General features: G+C 46.0%; 1 protein-coding gene across 1 annotated transcript; it reads right to left on the minus strand.

Annotated features, from left to right (window-relative positions):
• Window positions 1–782: 782 nt before the first annotated feature.
• On the minus strand, window positions 783–27,720 carry LOC310694297 (peptidoglycan recognition protein 3-like). The gene is made up of 5 exons (XM_083477415.1): window positions 27,647–27,720; window positions 7,733–7,799; window positions 6,532–6,742; window positions 3,718–3,836; window positions 783–1,253 (listed from the first exon to the last, which is right to left on the minus strand). Exons 2-5 carry the CDS (start codon window positions 7,782–7,784, stop codon window positions 1,072–1,074), a joined length of 564 nt encoding a protein of 187 aa, XP_083333541.1. The 5' UTR covers window positions 7,785–7,799; window positions 27,647–27,720; the 3' UTR covers window positions 783–1,071.
• Between the last annotated feature and the right edge of the window lie 16 nt (window positions 27,721–27,736).

Here is a 27,736-nt window from a genome sequence, read left to right on the forward strand (position 1 = left end):
GAGCAGGCACGTCCAACTCCCAAGAGACTGTGATCTACTCACAGTATTAAAAAACTGGCAGTGATCTACCAATTGTCATTGGAGGATGGCCCAGAGTTGCTGAGATTTTTTTAGGGAGACAAATGTGAGGGGGGGGTTGGGGGGGGTTACAAATCACCAGGGGACAAAAGATCAACCAGGAACACCCCGCGATCGACCAGTAAGTCGTGATCGACCTGTTGGACATGTCTGATATCTGGAACGCCCAAATCATATACCGTATTTTTCGCCCTATAGGACGCACTTTTTCCCCTCCAAAAATGAAGGGGAAATGTGTGTGCGTCCTATGGGGCGAATGCAGGCTTTCGCTGAAGCCTGGAGAGCGAGAGGGGTCAGTGCGCACCGACCCCTCTCGCTCTCCAGGCTTCGCGGACCTCTCCGCAAGCAGCGGGAGCACTCCTGCTGCTTGTGGAGAGTTGCCGGCATCCCGAAGCCTGTGCGCGCTGAGATCAGAGCTGGGCTCCCATGGCTTGCAGAGAGCTGCCTGTTTGGGGGCTGGGGTCGGGGGAAGCTCGGGCCTCCCCAGCCCCGCGCCTGGGGGGGAAATAATTTTTTTCCCTTTATTTCCCCCCCAAAAAACAAGGTGCGCCTTATGGGACGGTGCGTCCTATAGGGCGAAAAATACGGTATGCTCAAAGCAAACTCAGTCTCGTTATGTTGCCAAAACCGCACTGCACACATGCAAGAGGGAGACACTAGCAGGTTAAGGGGGACGCCAAAATTAGCAGAAGTGCAAAAGATCATTAATGAGAGAACCGCTAAGAAGAGTTTTATTTAAGTACCTAAAAACAGCACAGTACGTACCTGCTGAGCATGCATAGCGGCCACTGAACAATGAGTGTCTTTTGGAGAGAGGAAATGGAAAACAGGGGAATGGTGAAATGAAATATCCTGGTGAAAGGCATGTCTTAACGGATGGAAACCTCAACAGTTGCAGTCCAGACTGTGGCATTTTGTTGTAAGGTCTCACATGGAGCCACCCTCATTCCTCTCTAACACTTCCAGCACTGCAGCGGATGAGTGAAGAAGTCTTCAGTTGTGCCTGTAATTGGGCCACTTGGAAATTTCCGAACGGATCGGCTCTCCGGGAGAAACAAGATTACTGACGTCGCTGTGGGCTACTACGAGGTAATCTGGAGAGAGGTACCCGACCTTGACGGAGAAGTCAAGCAGGCATTTCAAAGCTTTCCACGCCGCTTGGTTGGGAGACCTCTCTGGAAGAGAAAAAGATGGTGGCATGAGACTCCAGAGTTTTTACAAACACACCCATTAGCTATGCAATTTTTTTTAAGAGCATAAGAAGAGTCCGCTGGATTAGGCCACATGCCCATCTGGACCAGGATTCTGTTCTCACAGTGGCCAACCAGATTTCCCTGAGAAACCACTGGTCTGATCCAGCAAGGTTCTAAGTCCATTTTCCAGCATCCTATTTCACAGTAGCTAGCCAGACGTCTCTGGTTAGCCCACAAGCTGAAAATGAGTGCTATAGCGCTCTTCAACTCTTGTTTCCCATTGACCGGAGTTGGACCACAGACATAGATGTTGATAGCTTTATTCTCCATGAATCTGCTTAATCTCCTTTTCTACAAAGGGACTCAATAGATCTATGTGAATGGACTCAATGCACTAGAACATTCTAGAATGTCTCCGACCATGCGCCATGTTTTCAGAGCACACACCTGGAGGGCAGGTGGGGGAAAGCAGGGGTGTTGCATCAAAGCATACAGTGGTACCTCGGGTTACATACGCTTCAGGTTACATATGCTTCAGGTTACAGACTCCGCTAACCCCAAAATATTACCTCAGGTTAAGAACTTTGCTTCAGGATGAGAACAGAAATCATGCTCTGGCAGTGCAGCAGCAGCAGCAGGAGGCCCAATTAGCTAAAGTGGTGCTTCAGGTTAAGAACAGTTTCAGGTTAAGAACAGACCTCCGGAATAAATTAAGTTCTTAACCCGAGGTACCACTGTACTTCAGTTTCTTCTGTGAAACAAAAACTGGAGAACATTCACTTCTGAAAGATTGCTCTGGAGCAAGCTGACTCTTTCACACACATCCAGGCCTAGGAATGTATCACAGGAATGTATCACAGAGCAACCTTTGACTTCAGAGGACCAACACCCTCCTCTTGAGGACAATGCAAACTGTGTTCCCTTGAGAACCTCCCAAGAGTGGCATTCTTCCAGAGATGCCTCTGCACCATCCCATACAAAGCATGCAGTCCAATGGGTGAGGTCATGAGCGAACATAAGCCTGGCTGCTGGATCGACCCAATGGCCCCATCTAGTCCAGCATCCTGTTCCCACAGTGGCCAACCAGATGTTTCCATGGGAAGCCTGCAAGCAGGACAACAGCAACTCCCCCCATTCTAGATTCCCAGCATCTGGTTTTGAGAAGCTTACAGCCTCCAACATGGGTAAAACATAGAATAGAATAGAATTTTATTATTACAGTCACAGACCAGTTCCAGGTCACTTACAATATCAGGAAACTCATAAAACACAACAGTAATACATTAAATTACAATTGGGTATAACAGAGACAATTCAGATATAGTGGCAGTTAAAAAAATATGTTAAATCTTGATCACTAAAATATAACCTAAAATTATTATTTAAAACATTAATCACTTTGGTAGTACAGCTTGTTCCCTACGTTTTATGGCAGCCGGACCGAAGTTGGTCACCCGTAGCGTGATCTCTAGATCCTTGTCCTCTACCAGTAGTTTTGGACATTGAAATTCGGACCCATTTGGAGATTTTTGTGTAACAGGAGTGATAAATACCGAGCGTATATCCCCGTGGAAATGACAGCGTAACAAGACACGAGAGACAATTTCTACCTCCATCAAGCCACAGGGGCAGACTCGTTTACCCTCGAATCTGCCCTGCATTAAGGCAGATGGCAGCGCGTTGAATCTAGCGAGGGTAAATGACTGTCTGTATTTGGGTATTTGTAATTTTGACAAGTAATTTGCTGGGATAAATCCTCTCCCATTATCTTTTATTGCTTTTATTCATCTCGCTCACGTGGCATTGCAGTTCCACATCCCAAATTCGTTGGCGGATTATTGCTCTAGCTTTCTCATAACCTACAGCTATCAGGGCCTGTGGGGAAAACCCTAAGCCTCTTAGCTTTCCATGCAGTGTAGCTTTCTATTTAGGTTGGTAGGAATCCAGTTAAGGGTGCCAACCCAACAGGGATAAAACAAGGGTAAAACATAGTCATTGTGGCTTGTAGCCACAGAGAGCCTTCTCCTCCGTGATCCTGCTGGAGATGTTTGTCATTCTGAGTCTCAACGGTGGTGACTCTTTGTGGGTCATTTGTGGGAGCATCAGCTTGAGGAGCAGACCAGGAAACCTCCAGATTTTGCTGATCTACAACTCCCTGGCCACTGGGCAGTGCTATGTGCGGCTGATGAGAACAATATTATTGGGGGAGTCAGTGGGAATCTATGGGCCCTTTTTATGATGGTAGATAGACCACTTATGGGGGAAGGAGATGAAGGCAGGCCAGCAGCCCAGTAGGGTTCAGAAGGTTCCAGGTTCAATCCCCAGCATCTCCAGGTAGGGCTGGGGAAAGACCGTTCTCTGAAACCAGTCGGTGCGGGAAATACTGAGTTAGATGAGCCAATGATCTGACTCGGTTAAAGGTCTCCTAAGGCATAGATCTACTCACCTACGAAGGTGCCAATGAAAGCGATGCCGAGGGACAAATCGTTGTAGCCGTAGGTGTGAGATCCAACATTGCGCCAGCCGCGCCCTTCATACACAAGCCCATCCTCGCCAATCAGGAAGCTGGAAGGAAGGAAGGAAGGAAGGAAGGAAGGAAGGAAGGAAGGAAGGAAGGAGAAAGGAAGGAAGGAAGGAAGGAAGGAAGGAAGGAAGGAAGGAAGGAAGGAAGGAAAGAAAGAAAGAAAGAAAGAAAGAAAGAAAGAAAGAAAGAAAGAAAGAAAGAAAGAAAGAAAGAAAGAAAGACAAAATATATTCTTGTGAGCTGCTGTGACTCTTGTACTGCAAGACTCCAAAGACTAAGGATGGGGAGAAATCTGCATCTCCTCAAAGAATACACCATAATCGAATCCTACAAAATCTACTTTCTCCCCTGAATTTTACAATCCAGTTCTCCAACAATCCAGTTCTCCAATCCATATATATATATATGGAAAATGAAAACAACATACAAGAATGCATTATATTAAACTGTCTGCAAAGAAACGAAGACAATAGGCAAAATATTGAAATTTAATGTCAATATTTTAATTAAATTTACATTTAATTAAAATAATGTTTTAATTAAAATACAAATTGTAACAAATGTTCATTGATGGCTTTTTAAAAATAGCAGCAAAGCAAACTGAAGAAGTAGCAAACTGAACTTACGTTATGGAAGAGACACAGAGAGAAATTGAACAGATATGGCTTCTTACATTGAAGGGTGTGAAAGGGAGTGAGTGAGAGATCAAGTGAGCCCTTCTTTTCTCACTTTCCCCCTTTACACCTCTTGTTTTGTTTGCTAGACAGATGCAAATACCTCGTCCAAATGAGGCCTCAAAGTGACTAATCTTTTTAAAGCCATACAAGACAGTGACCTTCACAGCCTCTTGTGGGAGTTAGTGCGATCATTTAATGATTTGTTGTTATTAACATTTATTAGTTGCTTTTTTTTTACCAAAAGCAACTGAAATAGACTTACAGCAGAAAAAGTAAACAACACATGCATATATCATTGCTACACATGTGTTATAAAACAAGCAAAATGGACCGTGCTTAAAGTCGTCTAGGTTCTTCAATACGTGCAAAATTCTAGTCTAAAAGCAAAAATACAGCAGCAATTTCCTATATGGAAAAACAAACAACACGGATTCACAGCAATATGAATTCAGTGTGATTGTGGTAAGACTTGAAGCTCTTTTTAACAGTTATTGGCTTGGTGCATTATTCTGGAATCCAACACCTTTCTCAGTCACTTTTTAAATAAAAAACAGAGTTAGTTGTTTACAATGATGTGCTGTGTGAAGATTGAGGAGATTTCACCCCTCCCATACCCAAGAATCACCTGATGATCTCCTGATGGTCTCTGCTGACTCTCCAGAGAGGAGGAGGCGTGTCCTGCCTATCTACTTATTCTGCCCAGCAACATATCAGTGTGTGTGTGAGAGAGAGAGTCAGTCAGTCAGTGTATCAGAGAGAGTGAGAGTGAGAGTGTTAGAGATCCTAGAGATAAGATTGCTGCTAAGTGCAGCTGCAGACTCTCAGTGTAGCATTGATTTATGCTTAGAATATTCAGCTCTGTATATAGTTTTGTATCATAGTTGTAGTTACAGAATAAAGGAAGATATTCTACAGGGCTGCTCTCCGAGTGGTTTATACTCTGCAAGACTCTGCAAAACTCTGCTGCGCAACGACTGTATTATTGAGACAGTGAATCCGGTGCTCTCAGCTCTAAGCTGTGAGTCCACAGCACTGTGACCTGTTCCTGTGAGAAAGGAGGTCTCTGGCGGTGCTACCCAGCTCGCCTAGCCCAGTCGGGGTTGAGGTGCATGAGTCCAGTTGGTGCACTGGCTCTAGGGCGACGCTGACAAAGATGTCCTTTCTTTTGTTTGTCGTGTATCTTGCAACATTCAATTCCACTGGAATATCCCCAAGTTCCAGTGTAATGAGGGCTCATCGCAAACTCGGTTGAATTACTAATTGGCAGGTTGGGGCTCACAATACCTGAATCTATTTTATTGCCTCAGTTCCTCTGTTGTTTGCAAAAGGGGTTCAGATTATTCTGAGCCTATACAACCCAGCTCTGGAGCGGTAAACGCCATGGGACAAAGACCTGCCTCTCTGCTTTATGTTTGCTACCTTGGGTTACATACGCTTCAGGTTACATACGCTTCAGGTTACAGACTCCACTAACCCAGAAATAGTACTTCGGGTTCAGAACTTTGCTTCAGGATGAGAACAGAAATCGTGCTCCGGCGGCGTGGCAGCAACAGGAGGCCCCATTAGCTAAAGTGGTGCTTCAGGTTAAGAACAGTTTCAGGTTAAGAACGGACCTCCGGAACGAATTAAGTACTTAACCCGAGGTACCACTGTATAGGGAAACCCATTCAGGCAGTATATATATATATGTACCGGTATATATACAGTCGTACCTTGGTTCCCGAACAGCTTAGTTGCAGAACAATATGGAACTAAGTGTTCCAGTTTGCAAACGTTTTTCAGAAGCCAGACATCCGACGCGGCTTTTGTTTGAGTACAGGAAGCTCCTGCAGCCAATCGGAAGCAGCGCTTTGGTTTTCGAACGGTTTCAGAAGTCAAACAGACTCCCGGAATGGATTAAGTTCAAGAACCAAGGTACCACTGTAGGCTACTTTATTGTTAAGTTGATATTTGAAGCAGCTTACGCAAAGTCAAACAGCGATCTCGGCTAACAGAAATGCAGCAAAAAAAAGAGATAATTAAGATATTTTAGTACAAGAATAAAGAACAACGCTCTTACTTATAGGCCACATCGCACCACCCTTTGAGGCCCAGGTGATAATCCTGAGCGTTCCTGACTTCTCTGGAGCATTCGGCTCGCGTTTTGCACGGATTCTGAGCCGTGTGGATGATGATGACGTACTCAGGCGGGAGCTCCTTCAAAGGTTCAGAGCAGTTGGCCGGCTTTGCACCCCACTTGGAGGGGGTGATGAGTTTGAAGCACCCCGAAGCTGGGAACACACAAAAGGAAAACTGCGAAGTGGTACGGGTGTGTGAAACCAGGGCTCACAGCGTTCCTTCCAAGCTCCACCACTCCTCTTGATTCCAATGCAAGCCAACCAATGGCTAAAATCCTAACTGAGGTCTGCTCAATGAATTATGGCAGTGCCGGATTTATGTATAAGCTAAACAAACTATAGCTTAGGGCCCCACTCCCTTGGGGGGGCCCCAAAAAAATTAAAGGAAAAAACTGGATGTCCATTTCCAAAATATAAGATTAAAAACAAATAAAGTCAAACCTACATACAGCAGGTTGGCTCCTATTTGTGATGTGCAAATGGCTTTAGATACCTGTTAGGTCCATAAATTTCCATATATGGGACACGGGTGGCGCTGTGCATTAAACCACAGAGCCTAGGGCTGGCCGATCAGAAGGTCGGTGGTTCGAATCCCCACGATGGGGTGAGCTCCCGTTGCTCAGTCCCAGCTCCTGCCAACCTAGCAGTTCAAAAGCACGTCAAAGTGCAAGTAGATAAATAGGTACCGCTCCGGCGGGAAGGTAAACGGCATTTCCGTGCGCTACTCTGGTTCGCCAGAAGTGGCTTAGTCATGCTGGCCACATGACCCAGAAGCTGTACGCCGGCTCCCTCGGCCAATAAAGCGAGATGAGCGCCGCAACCCCAGAGTCAGTCATGACTGGACCTAATGGTCAGGGGTCCCTTTACCTTTACCTTTATTATGTGCAAATGGCTTTAGATACCTATTACGTCCATAAATTACCGTGTAGCATATATTCAACACAAAAAACAGCGACAATTTGTCGTTGACAAAGGACAGGTATACAGTAAAGTACCTCATTACCTTCAGTAGCTTAGGGCCTCATCTAACCTAAATCCGGCCCTGAATTATGGTAACTCTATCGCCATGCATTATCAGGTGGTACAGTCATGCTGATTATTATACCACACCCTCCTGTTGTTTCAATTGGCTTTCAAGCTTACCTTGTGACAGAGCACACAGAAAAAGCAGAATAATCTCTTGGCTGGCCATCATCTTGCTATTAAAGACCTGTGGTAAATAAAATATTGATGGGTTAAAGCTGGTCTAGGCAACATTATATATAATGTTGAAACTGCTGCTTGCCTTCTATCACTGTGCCATTGAGAGCGTGCTCACTTATGGCTTATGTGTGTGGTACGGAAGCTGTACTACCCAGGACAGGATGGGGTTGTGCAGGGTTGTTAAGGCAGCAGAGAGCATTGTTGGCTGCCCACTCTCCACCTTAGAGCAGATTTATGCCACAAGGTGCCATAGGAAGGCACTGGACATAGTAAAAGATCCATCACATCCTGGTCACTGTCTCTTCGAGCTCCTGCCGTCGGGACGGAGATACAGGACGATGAAGACAAGAACGAGCCGTCTTAAGAACAGCTTCTTCTCCAGAGCGATCTCGGCCCTGAATGGGAACCCCAGACTTTGAAAGTCATCTAATCTCCCTTGCTGTATTATACTGTATTGTTTAATTAGTGTTTTTATGGAGCAGTCAAGTAATTTTGTTGTCCCCGCAATGACAATAAAGATATTATTATTATATTATATTATATTATATTATATTATATTATATTATATTATATTGTATTGTATTGTATTGTATTGTATTGTATTGTATTGTATTGTATTGTATTGTATTATATTATATTATATTATATTATATTATATTATATTATATTATATTATATTATATTATATTATATTATATTATATTATATTATATTATATTATTATTATAATCCAAGTTTGTGAGGAGAGATATTACAGTAGACAACGTTCTATGAAACAAAGAGATGGAAGGCTTACATTTAATCACAAGACTATTCATAATATATTTGCAGAATATTATTCTGATTTATATCAAATAACTGAACCATTGGAGAATAAGACTGAGTTATATTTGGGAAATGTAAGACTGCAATTTCAAAGCTGAAACATTATTATTTTTATTATTATTATTTGTATCCCACCCTTTATCCATAGATCTCTGGGCAGTTCACAGCATACCTGATGTGACTAATTTTGTTTAATGAGGTATGGCAGGGTAGAGGCACCCAAAAGACATTGAATGCTTCTCAGATTATTGTCTCACTCGAACCTGGAAAAGATAGGCAGGAAGTGGGATCATACAGACCATTCAACCTGCTTAATCAGGATTAAAGAAAATGATTATATCAGTTTTGGCATCTCATGTGTGCAGGGTGACTGCAACAATTATGAATTTAGATCAGACAGGGTTCATACCCAATAGATATCCAGTATGCTGTTTATTAAATTTTACATTTGATTGTAGAAGGAAGCAAACTCCATTGGCTACAGATACTTACAAAGCATTTGATTCCCTGGAATGGTGTTGCTTGTTGGATGTTTTGAACAAATACCAGTTGGAGGCTAAATCTACAGCAGCAACTGCTTAGTTGTATAAAGTGAATTATGCCACAGTGTGTACCCATGAGGAGGAATTAAAGAACCTTTTAATGAGGGTGAAAGAGAACAGTGCAAAATATGGTCTGAAGCTCAACATTAAAAAAAACAAAGATCATGGCCACTGGGCCCATCACCTCCTGGCAAATAGAAGGGGAAGAAATGGAGGCAGGGAGAGATTTTACTGTCTTGGGTTCCATGATCACTGCAGATGGCGACAGCAGCCACAAAATTAAAAGACGCCTGCTTCTTGGGAGAATAGTAATGACAAACCTAGACAGCATCTTAAAAAGCAGAGACATCACCTTGCCAATAGAGGTCCATATAGTTAAAGCTATGGTTTTCCCAGTAGTGATGTATGGAAGTGGGAGCTGGACCGTAAAGAAGGCTGATCGCCAAAGAATTGAATTACGGTGCTGGAGGAGACTCTTGAGAGTCCCATGGACTGCAAGAAGATCAAACCTCTCCATTCTGAAGGAAATCAGCCCTGAGTGCTCACTGGAAGGACAGATCCTGAAGCTGAGGCTCCAATACTTTGGCCACCTCATGAGAAGAGAAGACTCCCTGGAAAAGACCCTGATGTTGGGAAAGATGGAGGGCACAAGGAGAAGGGGACGACAGAGGATGAGATGGTTGGACAGTGTTCTCGAAGCTACAAACATGAGTCTGACCAAACTGCGGGAGGCGGTGGAAGACAGGAGTGCCTGGTGTGCTCTGGTCGAGGGGCTCACGAAGAGCTGGACACGACTAAACGACTAAACAACAACAACAACAGTACCCATGATCAGGATTCCTCACCGACTTTTATTTGAAGGGGTCCTAAACAGAGATGTCCCTGGTCCCCATTGCTCTTCCCTCTTTTTGCATCTGGCTGAATTTACGAGGGGACAGTGCAGAGAACACTTGTAGAGTCTTTATGCTGATGATACGGTGTGTGTGCTGAGAGATCCTAACAGTGCTTTACTGGCAGCATCACCAGAATAAATTACATTTTGATGAAGCAGTAGTTCTGCATACAGATTTGGATGAATCTATTATTTCCTCACAGATTGTCCTTTGCCTCAGGCAGAGAGGGCAGGGGAGACAAGCACAGCAGGGATGGATTTCCACATTTGGAAGGAAGTGAAGCCAGACACATGTACCATCTGAAGAGAGCCTCCCCATAAGACCATTTGCAGCAATATACAGTGCCACAGAAAAGGGGAGGGGTCATACTTTCACTCCTGGGGTCCTCCAGGTGTGAATCATAGAATCATAGAATCATAGAGTTGGAAGAGACCACAAGGGCCATCGAGTCCAACCCCCTGCCAAGCAGGAAACACCATCAGAGGACTCCTGACATATGGTTGTCAAGCCTCTGCTTAAAGACCTCCAAAGTAGGAGACTCCACCACACTCCTTGGCAGCAAATTCCACTGTTGAACAGCTCTTACTGTCAGGACGTTCTTCCTAATGTTTAGGTGGAATCTTCTTTCTTGTAGTTTGGATCCATTGCTCCGTGTCCGCTTCTCTGGAGCAGCAGAAAACAACCTTTCTCCCTCCTCTATGTGACATCCTTTTATATATTTGAACATGGCTATCATATCACCCCTTAACCTCCTCTTCTCCAGGCTAAACATGCCCAGCTCCCTTAGCCGTTCCTCATTGGCTTCCAACTCACATCAGCACCAGCCAGCATGGCCAATGCTCAGCAATGATGGGAGATGGAGTCCAGCAACTTCTGAAGGGCTACATGTTCCCCATTCCTGCCTTATAAAGTGTCAGACTTTGGTCCATCTGATTCAGCATCGTCTGCATTGAGAAGCAGCAGCTCTCCAGGATTCAAACAGGGGTCTTCCCCAGTCCTACCCAGAGAGACCTCCTGCGTGTGCATTTTGCCATGGAGGTATAATCATCCTCACCTTCAAAAAAAGAAGATGGGCAGATGCTGTTGGGTTCTACCTGCCAACTGCTCCAGCCAGCATGGTCAACAGCCAGGGTTGATGGAAGCTGTAATGGTCCCACAAATGTTGCTGGACCTATCATCTCCTGTAAGCACAGCCAATGGCCAGAGTTGGCAGGTCTTGTAGTCCAAAAGAGGGCCACAAATTTCCCCAGCCCAGCTGTAGCATCATGAGACCTGGGATAGCTCAGTCAATAGAACGTGACCCTCGCAATCCCTTCCAATTCTGGAGTTCTATGAGTCTATGAAGGGACGCGGGTGGTGCTGTGGGTTAAACCACAGAGTCTAGGACTTGCCAATCAAAAGGTCGGCAGTTCGAATCCCCATGACGGGGTGAGCTCCCGTTGCTCGGTCCCTGCTCCTGCCAACCTAGCAGTTCGAAAGCACGTCAAAGTGCAAGTAGATAAATAGGTACCACTCCGGCGGGAAGGTAAACGGCGTATCCGTGCACTGTTCTGGTTCGCCAGAAGCAGCTTAGTCATGCTGGCCACATGACCCGGAAACTGAACGCCAGCTCCCTCGGCCAATAAAGCGAGATGAGCGCCGCAACCCCAGAGTCGGCGACGACTGGACCTAATGGTCAGTGGTCCCTTTACCTTTACCTATGAGTCTATGAATCTAAAGCCCAGTAATAAGAACGGATAATCCAAAGAACAAAATTATCTATCCACACTGCTGCCTCCCATCAGCCAACAGTCAGAGATAATGGGAGCTGGAGTCCAGCAACATCAGGGTGGGGAAGAAATGAGATCCCGTCCCTGGCCTAGCCCATTTCTTGAAAGCACAGAAACAATTGAGAACCTACCTGTGTCCGGTTTAAGCTTAGCCTTCCTTCTAAAAGCTGCAGGTTTTGCCTCTCTCCCTTTTAAAGGGAGGCGGAGGATTGTGGGGAAAGTCAGAATGTCGAAACCAGCCAGAAGCCTTGGGCGAGGTGTCGCCAGGCTGTGGATCCTGGCAGCGGCAAGGGTGTGAACAGAGGGATAATAAGCAAGGGTTATGAAACCCCCTAGCATTGGTGCAGATCCATCAAGTCACAGAGACAAAAGCAGAGGAAGCAAAGGCTTTATCTCTTGGAGGATTTTGTAAGCGAAACGCTTTTGCAGAAGGCATCTATGCTGGGAGAAGGGAAACCCAGCTGTTATGTCGTGTTAATTATAACATGAGTTATGATGTGTCACGCCACCTGCCTTAGAGATGTTTCATATCCCAGGGAAGGCTTCAATGACTCAAGGAGATTTCTGTTGAGACAAACTGTAAAACAACAACAACACCAAGGTGAAATTAAGCAGGAAAGCACAAGCATTGCTTGCAAGCCCGTCGTAGCTTTGATCCTGGCATATCCATGTTTTATTATTATTATATAAATGTAGTGGTTGGGAGTTACTCGTGCGTAATCCTGCCCCGTTTGAGCATCGGATTGCCTGGTTAAACCCTCCGGACTGCACAGCCCATCTCAGCGTGGCTGCCCTTAGTCACTCGTAGAATCTGTCTGTGGGCGTTTCTTAAAGCGCTGCCAACATAAGAGTTGTTTGACGCCCAATCGTCTCCGCCTCTCACTGCGCGGGAGTCTCCTGCGCAGGGTGGGCGTGGGAAGCAGGGTGCCTGGGCTCTCCTCACTAACTTCCAACGAAGAATCCTGGAGCCCCTGCACCTCCCTGTCCCGTTGCTCTTCTGGATCCCTGGTGTTACACTTATTCCCTTCCCCTTCTTCCCAGCTGAGTCTCCCCCTAGCGCTGGGACCTTCTCCTGCAGAATCAGAGACCCTCTCCTTCTCCCGTGCCTCTGATGTCAGTTCCCTGACAATAAACAAATACATTTGTATTACAAGCATTGCTTGCAAGCCCGTCGTAGCTTTGATCCTGGCATATCCATGTATTATTATTATATAAACAAATACATTTGTATATCACTTTACAGTGGCACCTTGGGTTACAGACGCTTCAGGATACAGACGCTTCAGGTTACGGACTCCAATAACCCAGAAATAATACCTCGGGTTAAGAACTTTGCTTCAGGATGAGAACAGAAATTGTGCGGAGGCAGTGTGAGGCCCCATTAGCTAAAGTGGTACCTCAGGTTAAGAACAGTTTCAGGTTAAGAACGGACCTCCAGAATGAATTAAGGTCTTAACCAGAGGTACCACTGTATACCTGCAAGTCTCGGGGGTGGTCCGCAAGATAAAATCACAATACAGTGGAACCTCGGTTGTCGAACATACAGTATTTTTCCGTGTATAACACGTCCCCGTGTATAAGAGGATCTCTATTTTGGGGGACTCAAATTCAAGAAAATGGGGGGAGATGGCCCAGAGTTGTTTAGCTTGGGGGGCGGGCATTGCCCAAGGTTGTTGAGCTTTTTTGGGGGGAATGCAGAAAATCACTAACCCGACTTACAAACGCTGACAATCACTCGCATCACTGACGCCAAAAAGCGTCTGCCTGCTCGCCAACAGCAGCCGGCAATCGCACGCCCTGTTGCTGCAACGTCAGCCAATCCACAGCAGCCTTTGCCGCACCAACCAATCACCCACCAAATTACCGCAGCAGCAGCCAATTCACAGCAGCCCTTGCCGCAGCCACCAACCACCCCCGAAGCTTGCGACTGAAACCAATCACCCGTCCCCCCATTCATTATCCGTGTATAAGACGACCCCCATTTTTTAACATAATTTTAGAGTTAAAAAACCTTGTCTTATACACAGAAGAGTATGGTAAATAATCGTTTTTAATATCATCTCATTGTCACGTGGGTTCCTTTAACCTTGGACTCAGCTACTCAGCTGCAAATAAAATGTTTTAAGTGTGTTTTAAGTGCCATATACAATGTAACACTAGATGGCGATGGTGAGCCATATGGAAAATTCAATGTATTTTTAAAAACGCTTTTTTAAAAAGCATTTTCAGAACGGGGGGCAGGTGTATGTGTGTAATTTTTATTAAATTTTCTGTTTTACAATTACAAATATTCATTTTAAACAATCTTAACATATCAGTGACTTCCCTTCTTCTCTTTCCATGGTTTATTTTCCATACCATAAATCCCTGCTTATTTTACATAAACTAAACCATTCAGTATTTCCATTATTACATCCATCAAAACTCGTTTACCCTGTTAATGCTGCCAACATTTTCAAGCGTACACAATCTCCCCCATTTATTCAACAAACGTTTTCCAATCTTTTCTAAACGTATGTTCTTCTTATTCTATATGAATAAGTCTTATTCTCTTATTCTATATGATAGGTCCACAAGCTGCGCATATTCCACCAGTTTAAGTTGCCATTCTTCTTTAGTCGGGACCTCATTCGCTTTCCACTTTGGGGGCTTAACAAAACACCAGCCGTAAAACGTTGTTTTTTTTATGTGTGTAGACTCCAAACTTGTCTTGCCTCTTCATTTGCAAGGCAGCCTGCCGAGTCCTATTGTGCCACAAGGTGGCAGCATGCGGCTCCAAGAACTTTGCCAAAATAATAATAATAATAATAATAATAATAATAATAATAATAATAATATTTTTATTGTCATTGCCCCCTTCGGGGACAACAAAATTACTTGACTGCTCCATAAAAACACTAATTAAACAATACAGTATAATACAGCAAGGGAGATTAGATGACTTTCAAAGTCCGGGCTTCCCATTCAGGGCCGAGATCGCTCTGGAGAAGAAGCTGTTCTTAAGACGGCTCGTTCCTGTCTTCATCGTCCTGTATCTCCGTCCCGACGGCAGGAGCTCGAAGAGGCAGTGACCAGGATGCGATGGATCTTTTACTATGTCCAGTGCCTTCCTATGGCACCTTGTGGCATAAATCTGCTCTAAGGTGGAGAGTGGGCAGCCAACAATGCTCTCTGCTGCCTTAACAACCCTGCACAACCCCATCCTGTCCTGGGTAGTACAGCTTCCGTACCACACACATAAGCCATAAGTCAGCACGCTCTCAATGGCACAGTGATAGAAGGCAAGCAGCAGTTTCTGCGGAAGATGGTTTTTCCTTAGTATTCTCAAAAATTACAGTCTCTGCTGCGCCTTCTTCACAAGCCCCCTTGTGTTGACACTCCAGGACAGATCCTCTTGTAATTCAATGCCCAAAAATCTGAATGCCACTCTCAGTTTTGGGTCCTGCACACCTGTTCTATATAGCTTTATTTGGGTCCAAGTTAACTGCTATCAATGGTATTGTCATGGTCCGGTTCATGGGCAATCGAAGTCCCAGCAGGGGACGTCGGGACCGGGGGCAAGATGGCGGGGTGGGAGCAGGAACGGGGCTCCAGAAGCCAGGAGTCAGGAAGCCAAGAGTCCGAGGGTCAGAGAGCCAGGAGTCACGAAGTCAGGGGTCCAAGGATCAAGAAGCAGGGAGTCCAGAAGGCGAGGTGCAAGGAGCAAGGAAGCAAGAAGCCAAACACAGCAAGGCAGGAAGTCTGTTGCTGTTGCAAAGAGCCGAAGGGAAATGCTGACTTTATATCCCTTCCCAGCTCTTGCCAACAGGTGCTGTGAGTTACCAATTGGCCTCACCTGTGCGAACGCACCTTGCCTCTGCAAAACAAACTTAGGAAGGCCCCAGTCCTGCAAAGTCCTACTGCTCACAGGGCCTGGCTCCTGCACACACACCTGACAGGTATGGTCTATATACAGTGGTACCTCAGGTTACGTACGCTTCAGGTTACAGACTCCACTAACCCAGAAATAGTACCTCGGGTTAAGAACGTTGCTTCAGGATGAGAACAGAAATCGTGGTCCGGCAGTGCGGCAGCAGCAGGAGGCCCCATTAGCTAAAGTGGTGCTTCAGGTTAAGAACAGTTTCAGGTTAAGAACAGACCTCTAGAACAAATTAAGTAGTTAACCCGAGGTACCACTGTACACATAAAGGAATCTGATGGGGAGAAAGCAAAGCCACTTCCGCCTTAAGGAGGAGGTGGGGTTGTGGGCTTCACATCCCCTCCACGTGCATAGGGGGTGGGAGCCCAGCCCCGTTCGATTGGGGGATTCTCGGCTGCATCACCTCCTAGCCAGCCAATCAGGTTGCTCCGGGGGCGTGGCCTGCCCTATTTAAGGCAGGACGCAGCCGGGTATCTCCCTCTTCGTCCACCCTCCAGCTGCTCCAGTTTTCCCACCCTCCCAACCTCTAAGGTTTTCGTTCCTTGACCTCGCTATGGACTTTAGTTGGTCGCCATTGAGGGGCCTGGTAGGAATTTTTCCACTTGGCAAATTGGCACCAGCCACTTGGTTTTCGCCTGCCTCGCAGCAAATCGCCACAACTTTCTGGGTATTTGGCGATTAGGCATTGGAATTGTTCTGTAGATGGAAGAGGGGAGGTAGCGCCATCACCTGCCCCACATATTGAAGGGTAGTCCGTTAAAGGATTCCGGGGGGCATGGCCATGTCTGAAGCCTGGGGAGATTAAGGCCCAAGGCCAGCCCCCTATTGGTGACCCCAGGGGAGTTCCTAGTTGATGCGCATCAGCAGGACTCCCCCTACTGGTGGTTAACCCTTCCCAGACTTCAAGCAAATGGGCTGAAGTCGGATACAGTGGTACCTCGGGTTAAGTACTTAATTCGTTCCGGAGGTCTGTTCTTAACCTGAAACTGTTCTTAACCTGAAGCACCACTTTAGCTAATGAGGCCTCCCACTGCTGCCGCACCGCCAGAGCATGATTTCTGTTCTCATCCTGAAGCAAAGTTCTTAACCCGAGGTCCTATTTCTGGGTTAGCGGAGTCTGTAACCTGAAGCGTATGTAACCCGAGGTACCACTGTATAGTCTGTTAGGACCAATGCCTAAGCCAATACCGCTCATCACCTGTAACCAATAAAGTTGTGGCCTTTTTTAGCCCATTAACCCTAACAAATGTGTCATGTGTCATTATTTCTACCTGGGGGGGGGGGTCGGGAACTCGCCATACAATCTCCACAACACCTGAAGGCAGCAAGCTAACTTAGGAGTCATTCATCTTCAAGAAACTCCCATCTACAGTGGTGCCCCACAAGACGAATGCCTCGCAAGACGGAAAACCCGCTAGACGAAAGGGTTTTCCATTTTTCAATGCGCTTCGCAGGACGAATTTCCCTATGGGCTTGCTTCACAAGACAAAAATGTCTTGCGAGTCTTGAGATTTTTTTTCGCTCCCCCCCCCCTTTTTCTAAGCCACTAAGCCTTTAATAGCCTTTTAGCAGCTAAACCGCTAAGAAGCTAAGCCTTTAATAGCCGCTAATCCGCTAATAGCGCTAATCCGCTAAGCCGCTAATAGGGTTGCTTCGCAAGACGAAAAAACCGCTAGACGAAGATACTCGCGGAATGGATTAATTTCGTCTTGCGAGCCACCACTGTATCTTGGATTTCTTCTCTTTGAGTATTTCTGACCATGCTATCTCTCCTGTTAGTTCTTTAAGCTTTCAGAAATCAGCCTTCTTAAAGTCCAGAGTGCATGTCCGCCTTCACTCCTGCTCATGAGCTCATAGGGACCGCAAGCAGCTATGTAGAACTTTGGAACCTTCTATGATTTTTTTGTACATTTGTATGATATTAATTTAAAATTTGTTTATTTTAATAAAGCTGACATTGTGGGCAGGATTTAGGTTTGATGAGGCCCTAAGCTACTGAAGGTAATGGGGCCCTTTATATGTCCAGCTGTCCTTTGTCAACAACAAATTGTCGCTGTTTTTTGTGTTGAATGTGTTGTGTTGTGCTATATGGTAATTTATGGACCCAATAGGTATCTAAAGCCATTTGCGCATGTTGCCATGCAACCAGTCCATGCAGAATGTAGGCACCCTATATATAGAAATGAGCAAACCTGAGATATTTTAGGGAGCAGGCTAGCAGGCGGGGTCCATTACTTACATCGCAGGAGCCTACACAACACAAAACACGGTTGCTATATGTAGGTTTTATTTTATTTGTTTTTTATCTTATATTTTCGAAATGTACATCCAGATTGTTGCTTTTCCTTTAATTTTTTTGGGTTCCCCGAGAGAGTGGGGCCCTAAGCTATAGCTTGTTTAGCTTATATTTAAATCCGGGTGCTCTCTGATCTGCAAAAAATAGTATCTCCACTTGCAGAAAAACCTTGCATTCTTCTATTGTGCCACCAGGTGGCAACAAATATTCCCCAAATGCACATCAAATTCCCTTTTCCTACAGAAAGAGCCTACAGTTTCTCCTCACCCACCCACCTCCAGCCACAATATCAGCCCCTCCAAATGTCCATATTTTCCAGGAACAGTCTCGGATTTTCAGAAGCCATCCTAGCTTCTGATTTTATCCCAGAATGTCCCAGTTTTCCTTAGGACATCCCTATTTTCATCAGAGAAATGTTGGAGGGTATGAAGTTATGTGACCCCTAAGCCAAGGAGATAAATAACTACCGTATGCAACCTCTAAAAGACATCTGAAGGTAGCCCTGTGTAGGAAGGTTTAAAACATTTAATGTTTTATTATGTTTTTATATACATTGGGTGCCACCCAGAGTGGCTGGGGCAACCCAGTGTTATAAGAACTTTAAGGTCTCAGATATAGCATAAATATTCATAAATGCACACATATCAAAATACATGAACCATGTGTCTGAAATAGTACAGGAGAGCAATCCTGAAGCCATTTTTACTCTCCCATTAACCTCAAATATTCCTCTGCAGTAAGGGAGGCAAATGGGGAAAGCCTTCCCATTGTCTTTTTGCTTGAAAATCCTGTCTTAAGGGCGTATCTGTGTATGAATAGGGTGAGCCTGTGACCTGGATTCAGGAACTAAAGAATTAACCATCACACAAATTAATGGCCAGGCTGCCCAGGTAATGCAATCAGTGACCATTATCAGGTATCCTGGCAGACAGGATTTCTGCTGTAGACCGCCTCCTTCTGTGATGGATGGATGGATGATGTTTTTTGGGGGGTGGTCTTGGGCTACAGGGTGGGCAATTTCAAAAGTCTATATAAGAGCTTGCACGCCATTGTTTGGGGTTCTCCTCCCTCCTGCGTGTGGTGAGTGAGGACCCTATTGCAACTGTTCTTTGAATAAAGATCAGGCTTACTAGCCGCTTTGCTTCTAAATATACTCTGTGTATACTACACAGCATCTTAAAAAGTGGAAACATCACCTTCCCGACAAAGGTCTGTATAGTTAAAGCTATGGTTTTCCCAGTAGTGATGTATGGAAGTGAGAGCTGGACCATAAAGAAGGCTGATCGCTGAAGAATTGATGCTTTTGAATTATGGTGCTGGAGGAGACTCTTGAGAGTCCAATGGACTGCAAGAAGATCAAACCTCTCCATTCTTAAGGAAATCAACCCTGAGTGCTCACTGGAAGGACAGATCCTGAAGCTGAGGCTCCAATATTTTGGCCACCTCATGAGAAGAGAAGACTCCCTGGAAAAGACCCTGATGTTGAGAAAGATGGAGGACACAAGGAGAAGGGGACGACAGGGGACGAGATGGTGGGACAGCTACCAGCATTAGTTTGACCAAACTGTGGGAGGCAGTAGAAGACAGGAGTGGCTGGCGTGCTCTGGTCCATGGGGTCACGAAGAGTTGGACACGAGTAAATGACTAAACAACAACAACACTCTGGTTGGCCTCTGTTATTTTCTCCTACTGATATAGAGCCCACTTGAAGACTCAATATGGGCTCCAGAACACCCCATAAGGGAAAGGGATCAGTTTTTCTTATAACACCAGTTTTTTATATTATTGTGTATTTTATGCTCTTCAACGCCCTGCTTCTCAGACTGTGTGAGAGGAATCAGCACCTAAGCCTAAATTTCAAACATACATTTACATTGGATGGGGGCGTCTTCTGCTGAGCTGATTCACCTTCCAAGGACTCCTCTGTCCCTTTGCTCTCAAATCTGCCTCACTGAGGAATGTTGCTCCATCCAACTGATTTTTTTTATTATGAGAAAAACCTGTTAAAACTGGTGGCTTTCTGTTTTAAAACCAGCTTGCACTCTCAAGGGAAAACCCAGCTTGAGGAAATTGTGCAAGAATGCAACACTATCCTGAGCAATCTGCAGTCTGTTTCCTCTTAAACAATTTTGCTGTGCGTGCACATCAGAGGAGGCTAAGTGTGAGGAAGGCCAAATTCTGGCCCCTTTTCCTTACCCCAGCAAAACTCCCAGGGTAACCTTGTTGCCATTGAATTGATGGGGAACTACCAGCCCACAGGCCTCGTTCAGCCCAGATTTGGCCCATGAGGCTTTTCCTCACAAACGACACCCATCTACCACCAATACTTTAGATATCAGGTGTGAGACAAGTATGGACAAGGCTACAAATGAATAACAGGAGCTTAAAGTTGGGTGACCAGTAGTTTAGACCCTCCAAGTGTCCCTGTTTTCCAGGGACAGTCCTGGATTTACAGAAGCCGTCCTGGTTTCAGATTTGATCCCGGAATGCCCCATTTTTCCTTAGGACGTCCCTATTTTCATCAGGAAAATGTTGGAGGGTATGGAGTTATGCGACACCAGAACCAAGGAGAAGGGAAGGCTTTTAATGTTTAGTGTTTTATTATGTTTTTATATATGTTGGAAGTTTACCCAGAGTGGCTGGAGCAACCTAGTCAAATGGGTAGGGTATTATTATTATTATTATTATTATTATTATTATTATTATTACTATTACTATTATTATTATTAACGTCCCTATTTTCATCTGAGAAATATTGGAGGGTATGGTAGTTCATTAGCAAGCAGGGTTTGCTTTCAGTGTTGGTGCTGACCTTTAAAGCCCTAAACCATGGATAGGCAAACTAAGGCCTGGGGGCCGGATCTGGCCCAATCGCCTTCTAAATCCGGCCCGTGGACAGTCTGGGAATCAGCGTGTTTTTACATGAGTAGAATGTGTCCTTTTATTTAAAATGCATCTCCGGGTTATTTGTGGGGCATAGGAATCCGTTAATTTCCCCCCCCCCAAAAAAAAAATATATAGTCTGGCCCCCACAAGGTCGGAAGTACAGTGGACTGGCTGAAAAAGTTTGCTGATCCCTGCCCTAAACGGCCTCGGCCCAGTATACCTGAAGGAGCATCTCTACCCCCATCGTTCTGCCCAGACACTGAGGTCCAGCACCGAGAGCCTTCTGGCGGTTCCCTCCTTGCGAGAAGCCAAGTTACAGGGAACCAGGCAGAGGGCCTTCTCGGTAGTGACGCCCTTCCATCAGATGTCAAGGAAATAAACAACTACAGTGGTACCTCTGGTTACGTACTTAATTCGTTCCGGAGGTCCCTTCTTAACCTGAAACTGTTCTTAACCTGAAGCACCACTTTAGCTAATGGGGCCCCCTGCTGCTGCTGTGCCGTCGGAGCATAATTTCTGTTCTCATCCTGAAGCAAAGTTCTTAACCCGAGGTCCTATTTCTGGGTTAGCGGAGTCTGTAACCTGAAGCGTATGTAACCCGAGGTACCACTGTATCTGACTTTTAGAAGACATCTGAAGGCAGCCCTGTTTAGGGAAGTCTTTAACGTTTGAAAATAAGATGCTGGACTAGGTGGGGCTGATCCAGCAGCCTATCTTATGTCCTCGCCTTTTTCATGCACACCTGGGCTTCAGGTTAAGATGGCAACAGGCCAGGCAACCAGCTCCAGAGCTCTGTGTGCAGCCCTGTTCAGGGAAGTTTTTTTGTGTATGATGATGTATTGTGTTTTTACTATTTTTTTATCATGAGCCGCCACGAGTGGCTGGGGCATCCCAGTCAGATGGATAGCATATAAATATTATTATTGAAGAAGTAGCTCTACGTGGGGCTACCTTTGAAGGTGACCCGGAAACTGCAATTAATCCAGAATGCGGCAGCTAGACTGGTGACTGGGAGCGGCCGCCGGGACCACATAACACCGGTTCTGAGAGATCTGCATTGGCTCCCAGTACGTTTCCGAGCACAATTCAAAGTGTTGGTGCTGACCTTTAAAGCCCTAAACGGCCTCGGTCCAGTATATCTGAAGGAGCGTCTCCACCCCCATCGTTCAGCCCGGACACTGAGATCCAGCGCCGAGGGCCTTCTGGCGGTTCCCTCATTGCGAGAAGTGAGGCTACAGGGAACCAGACAGAGGGCCTTCTCGGTAGTGGCGCCCGCCCTGTGGAACGCCCTCCCATCAGATGTCAAAGAGATAAATAATTACCTGACATTCAGAAGACATCTGAAGGCAGCCCTGTTCAGGGAAGTTTTTAATATGTAACGCTGTACTGTTTTTAACACTGATTGGGAGCCGCCCAGAGTGGCTAGGGAAACTCAGCCAGATGGGCGGGGTATAAATAATAAATTATTATTAGTATTATTATTATTATTATTATTATTATTATTATTATTATTATGCGGTTGAAAATAGGATTAATAGGGCGCATGGAAGGGATGGGGAGGAAGTCAGGAGATTCAAAGTGATCTCAACGTTTGGATTCGGAATTGTTTTTGTGGTATGTTTATATTTTTGAAAAAAAAAATATTTCAAAAAAATAATTAAAGAAATAAATATTATTATTGCTATTCTTACTATCATCATCATCACCACCATCATTTTGTTCTGCTATGGCACCATGTCCCCTCTCACTTGCTTTGCAGGTTCAACAGAAATATTCCTACAGAGGCCCCACAATTTCAGAGGGGTTCCAGAGTGAATATCAACTCCCCACACAATTCCACTTTAGTGCATATTGAAGAAGAAGAAAAATCAGACCACAACTGTCAAGTTTTCAGAAAGAGAGAGGGGCACCCGGTTCTCCAAACTCACTAAGGCGTACAGACATTTTACCACTCCAGGACGAATCACGGCTCAGCTGAACTGGAGCCATGGGGTGGTGGCTATAACAGGAACACTGACATTTCAAAGATCAAAGAACGGCATTGTTGTAACCTCCTCCAGTTTTCGCTCTGAGGTAGAATGAACCTCGCCCATCGCCCATAATAGGGATCGGCAGCAAAAATGTTGCCATTAGACATGTTGCTGTTTAGCATGCCAGCTGGCAGACATGCCCTCTTTCAGAGTACAGTCATACCTCGGGTTACAGACGCTTCAGGTTGCGCGTTTTTGGGTTATGCACCGCACTGAACCTGGAAGTACCGGAACGGGTTACTTCCAGGTTTCGGTGCATGCACAGAAGCACTAAATCGAGCTTTGCGCATGTGCAGAGGTCTGCAGTTTGAATCCCCGCGACGGGGTGAGCTCCTGTTGCTCGGTCCCTGCTCCTGCCAACCTAGCAGTTCAAAAGGACGTCAAAAGTGCAAGTAGATAAATAGGTACCGCTCCGGCGGGAAGGTAAACGCCGTTTCTGTGCGCTGCTCTGGTTCACCAGAAGCGGCTTAGTCATGCTGGCCACATGACCCGGAAGCTTCACGCCGGCTCCCTCGGCCAATAAAGCGAGATGAGCACCGCAACCCCAGAGTTGGCCACGACTGGACCTAATGGTCAGGGTCCCTTTACCCTTTACCTTTATCTTTATCCCTCTTCCTGGAGAACTCTGGGAACTGTAGCTCTGTGAGGGAGATAGGGGGTCTCCTGGTGACTCTCAGCACCCTTAACAAACTGCAGTTCCCAGAATTCTTTGGAGGAAGCCTTGCCTCTTTAAAGTGGCATAAGATTGCTTAAAACGTATAGTGCGAATTGGGCTACATTCACTCAGTAGGGAGGGATCTGTCAGTTTCACGTCTCTCATCTTTCCCCCACTTTAAAATCAGTTCTTTACATTTCTGCAGAAACGTGCTTCTATGGGGTTTTGCAATCCTCGTAAAAATTCACCAGCGTTTTAGTGTGAGCTTCTCCTAATAAACACATTTTTGTGTGCGGTTCTTAATACGGTGCATCTTTTTGCAAGCAATTCCCCCAGGTAGAAAGTATTTTGCATGTCATTTTCACTAATATATCCATCCCTATTGTAATGGGTTTAGGGGTTGCTTGTGCGTTAGTTGCCGCCACTCCTGGCTAGGTTACCTGGTTGAACCCTTTCTGACTGGACAGCCTCCAGCATCGTGGCTGTCTCAGTCGCTGGCAGAATCCGTCAGTGGGCGTTTCTTGAACTTCTTCCAGCACAAAAGTTCTTTGACGCCTAGTCTCCGCCTAGTCTCCCTGCACGGAAGCCTTCTGCGCAGGGAGGGTGTGGGCAGCGGAGGACCCGTACTCTCTCCGCTGGTCTCCGGCGAGGAGTCTTGGAGCCTCCTCTCCGATTCCCCCATCTGCCCCCCTTTTCCACTGGTGTTACGCTGATTTCCTTCCCCAGCGGACGGGCTGCCTCTCTCCCTACTGGGACCCTCTCCGGCATCCCTCTGGAGCCTTCCCTCCGCTTCCAGCTCCGATGGCAGTTCCCTGACACCTATGGACACTTTTCCTGAATAGATTGTGTTTGTTTAAGCATGGTTTGGATGGAGAACTGCAAATGCAAAAGGGTGTCTGTGTTTTGGCTATTATTCTGTTTTGGAAAGGGCCATAATGTCGCTGGTCTCCAAATCCCATCATCCTCAACCATAGAATCATATAATTGCAGAGTTGTAAGGGACCACCTTGTTTTGTGTTTAAGATCACTGAGCTCCTATTCAGAAATGAATTCAAATAAATGAATACAGACAGACAACAAGAATTGTATAAACATGAGGACTTATGCATACACTATGGACAAATATGGAAAATGAATAACAAGATATAAAACGGAAGAAAATAATGCGATAAAATTATATGTGATATAAACAACCAGAAGAAGGAAGGAGGAAAGTCAGCTCTGAAGAGCAAGTGTAAATGTAAAATATAATACAATATGTGTATGCGGAGTATCTAATTGAAAAACTAATAAAGATCATTTGGAGAGAGAGAAATGTCTTCCTTAACCGTTTTTGGCCTTTTCAAACTATGTCAGAAATGCTTGCTATGCTCTAACGTTTATCAAGAAGAGACAAGAGTGAGAGCTCACACAGAGCACGCAGCTGCACCTGCAATGTCATAAAATTTGCAATATCCACCAAACAGAGATCCCAAGAGAATCAGCCCCCTGGCTGTAGGAAAGAAAAATACTCACTGAGAAGGTAGCTTGCTCCAAAAGGTGGTCAATCGCTCAGGTGGCTGAATCTAAATCAGAATCAAATCAAGCAAGGGATTCAAGGATGATTATGGGTGTGCAATGCACTAGTCCTGTTGAAGGTCACCGAATAGAATCGTGCGGTGCTAATGAGCAAGGATCAAAAAGGGTGGCATTTTTAAATTCTCTGTGTTTGCTTGTATCTCAGTGTGTCTGATTTCCCCCCTACATAACTGGCTGTTGTAAGTCACCTGCACTGATTGTCTGCCCATGTTCGGATTGGTTTGTTCTGGTGGGGGTGGGGGGGAGTCAACTGGTTATGTAGCATGTTGATGATGCAATGTTTTGTTGCCGTTGGGTCCACATGTAATGGTAAGCTTCTGTAAAGGTCACACAGTAACATGATGTGGGCTCTAGCAAGCTCTTCTCCAGCTAATTTAGATGTTCAAGCCTGTAGAACTTCCATACATTATCAGCTAGCGCTGAGGACAATCGTGGTGGTGGACATAAGTAGATAGTTTCCGGATCACCTTCAAAGGTAGCCCCACATAGAGCCCATTGCAGTAGTTCAAGCAGGAGATAACCAGAGCATGCACCACTCAATAATAATAATTATTATTATTTATTTATTTATTTATTTATTTATTTATTTATACCCCGCCCATCTGGCTGAGTTTCCCCAGCCACTCTGGGCGGCTCCCAATCAGTGTTAAAAACAGTACAGCGTTACATATTAAAAACTTCCCTGAACAGGGCTGCCTTCAGATGTCTTCTGAATGTCAGTTAATTATTTATCTCTTTGACATCTGATGGGAGGCCGTTCCACAGGGCGGGCGCCACTACCGAGAAGGCCCTCTGTCTGGTTCCCTGTAGCCTCACTTCTCACAATGAGGGAACCGCCACGGGCAGGTAGGGTCTCATCCTGCGTACCAGATGGGGCTGATAAACAGCTGCCCTACCACAGAATTAACCAGCGCCTCCATGGACAGCTGTGAGTCCAAAATGACTCCCAGGCTGTGCACCTGGTCCTTCAGGGGCACAGTTACCCCATGCAGGTCCTCCACACCCGCCCGTCTCCTTTCCCCCAAGTCAGGATTCAACCTCAAACACACACACAACTCTACAAAGGCTGGGGATCCAGTCATGGTTGACAAGATTCCTCCAAGGAACTCTCATGCAGGGCCTGAAGGCAGCAGCTCCCTTTCCCCTATTGTCTTCCTCCCAGAATTGAGTGTTCAGCGATATAATAATTGAACATGGGAGTTCTATTGTGTTCACTTATATCCGTACCGCCACCACCAGACAGAACCCACAAAAAGCCCTTTGTTGAAGACCTGGACCATTCAAAGAAGAACACCAACAGCTGTAGTACTACAAAGCCCACCATGCAGCGTGACTGTGAATCAAGCCCAGATGCACATTGACAGACCCAGATTTGTATTAAATACAGATGGGATTGTGCTGTAAAGGAAGAATCTGGAAGACCAAAAGAAGGGAGGGGGAACCAAGAAGTCACCCCCTCACACTGCGGCCACTTCATTTAAGGAAGGAGCAGAAGGTTAGTGTCAGGTGTGCGTGCAGGAGCCAGGCCCTGTGACCAATAGGACTTTGCAGGACTGGGGCCTTCCTAAGTTTGTTCTGGAGAGGCAAGGCGTGGCCGCACTGGTGAGGCCAATTGGTAACTCACAGCACCTGGCGGCAAGAGCCAGGAAGGGATATAAAGTCAGCATTTCCCTTCGGCTCTTTGCCACAGCAACACGTTCCCTGCTTTGCTGCGTTTGGCTCCTGGACTCCTCACTTCTTGATCCTCGGACCCCTGACTTCATGACTCCTTGCTTTCTGACCCTCAGACCCTTGGCTTCTTGACTCCCGGCTCTCTGACCCTCAGACCCTTGGCTTCCTGGCTTCTGGACTCCCATTCCTGCTCCCACCCCGCCATCTTGCCCCCGGTCCCAACGTCCCCAGCTGGGACTTAGATTGCCCGTGAACCGGAGCATGACAGTTAGTGGTCTGGGGTCACGGCAGGATGAAGACCTGTTGCTATTTCTGCAGCAGGGTCCCTTTCTCCTGCATCCAGTCAGCATGAAAGGGGAACTTTAGGGCCACAGGGGGCAAAACAAAAAAGTGCCCACCCCTGATTTAAGGTATGGCAGCAGATGCCTATGTAAATCAGTTCTTCATTCAGAATTACGAAGGCTGGGGTCTGTATTTTTGGAGGGCGGGCTGTGGCTCACCGGTAGAGCACCTGCAAAAAGCCCAGCTTCAATCCCTGGCCTCTGCAGGCAGGGCTGGAAAACACAAACACCCCACCTGAATCCCTAGAGAGCGGGCGCCAGTCCATGCTGAGACAATACCGAGCTGGAAGGACCAAGGGCATGACTCAACATGAGTCAGCTTCCTAGTCTCTTTCCCCTATTCCTGGAGCCAACCCCTAACAGCATCCGCTCTTGGGACAATAAGCACAAAGTGGTGCTTTTCTCAAAACTCTGCACGGTCCCATTCAGACAAAGTTTCATGGCCTCACCTCTTTCTTCCCAGGGAGACAGGCTGTTCTCTGCCAGCCCTTGTGCGTCCAAACCCAAAGGCAAGATATCTTGAGGAACCCGTTTTGCAA

This window comes from Podarcis liolepis, assembly GCF_965112155.1.
Source record: "Podarcis liolepis genome assembly, chromosome: 15".
NCBI lineage: Eukaryota > Metazoa > Chordata > Lepidosauria > Squamata > Lacertidae > Podarcis > Podarcis liolepis.

What these genes read in the sequence shown, in the direction of transcription:
- LOC310694297 (XM_083477415.1), bottom strand. Translation starts at nt 7,784, where the DNA reads ATGATGGCCAGCCAAGAGATTATTCTGCTTTTTCTGTGTGCTCTGTCA. An exon ending in TGGTGCGATGTGGCCTATAA is followed by an intron (nt 3,837 to 6,531) that starts GTAAGAGCGTTG and finishes CCTTCCTTCCAG; the next exon opens with CTTCCTGATTGGCGAGGATG. An exon ending in TTTCATTGGCACCTTCGTAG is followed by an intron (nt 1,254 to 3,717) that starts GTGAGTAGATCT and finishes TTTCTCTTCCAG; the next exon opens with AGAGGTCTCCCAACCAAGCG.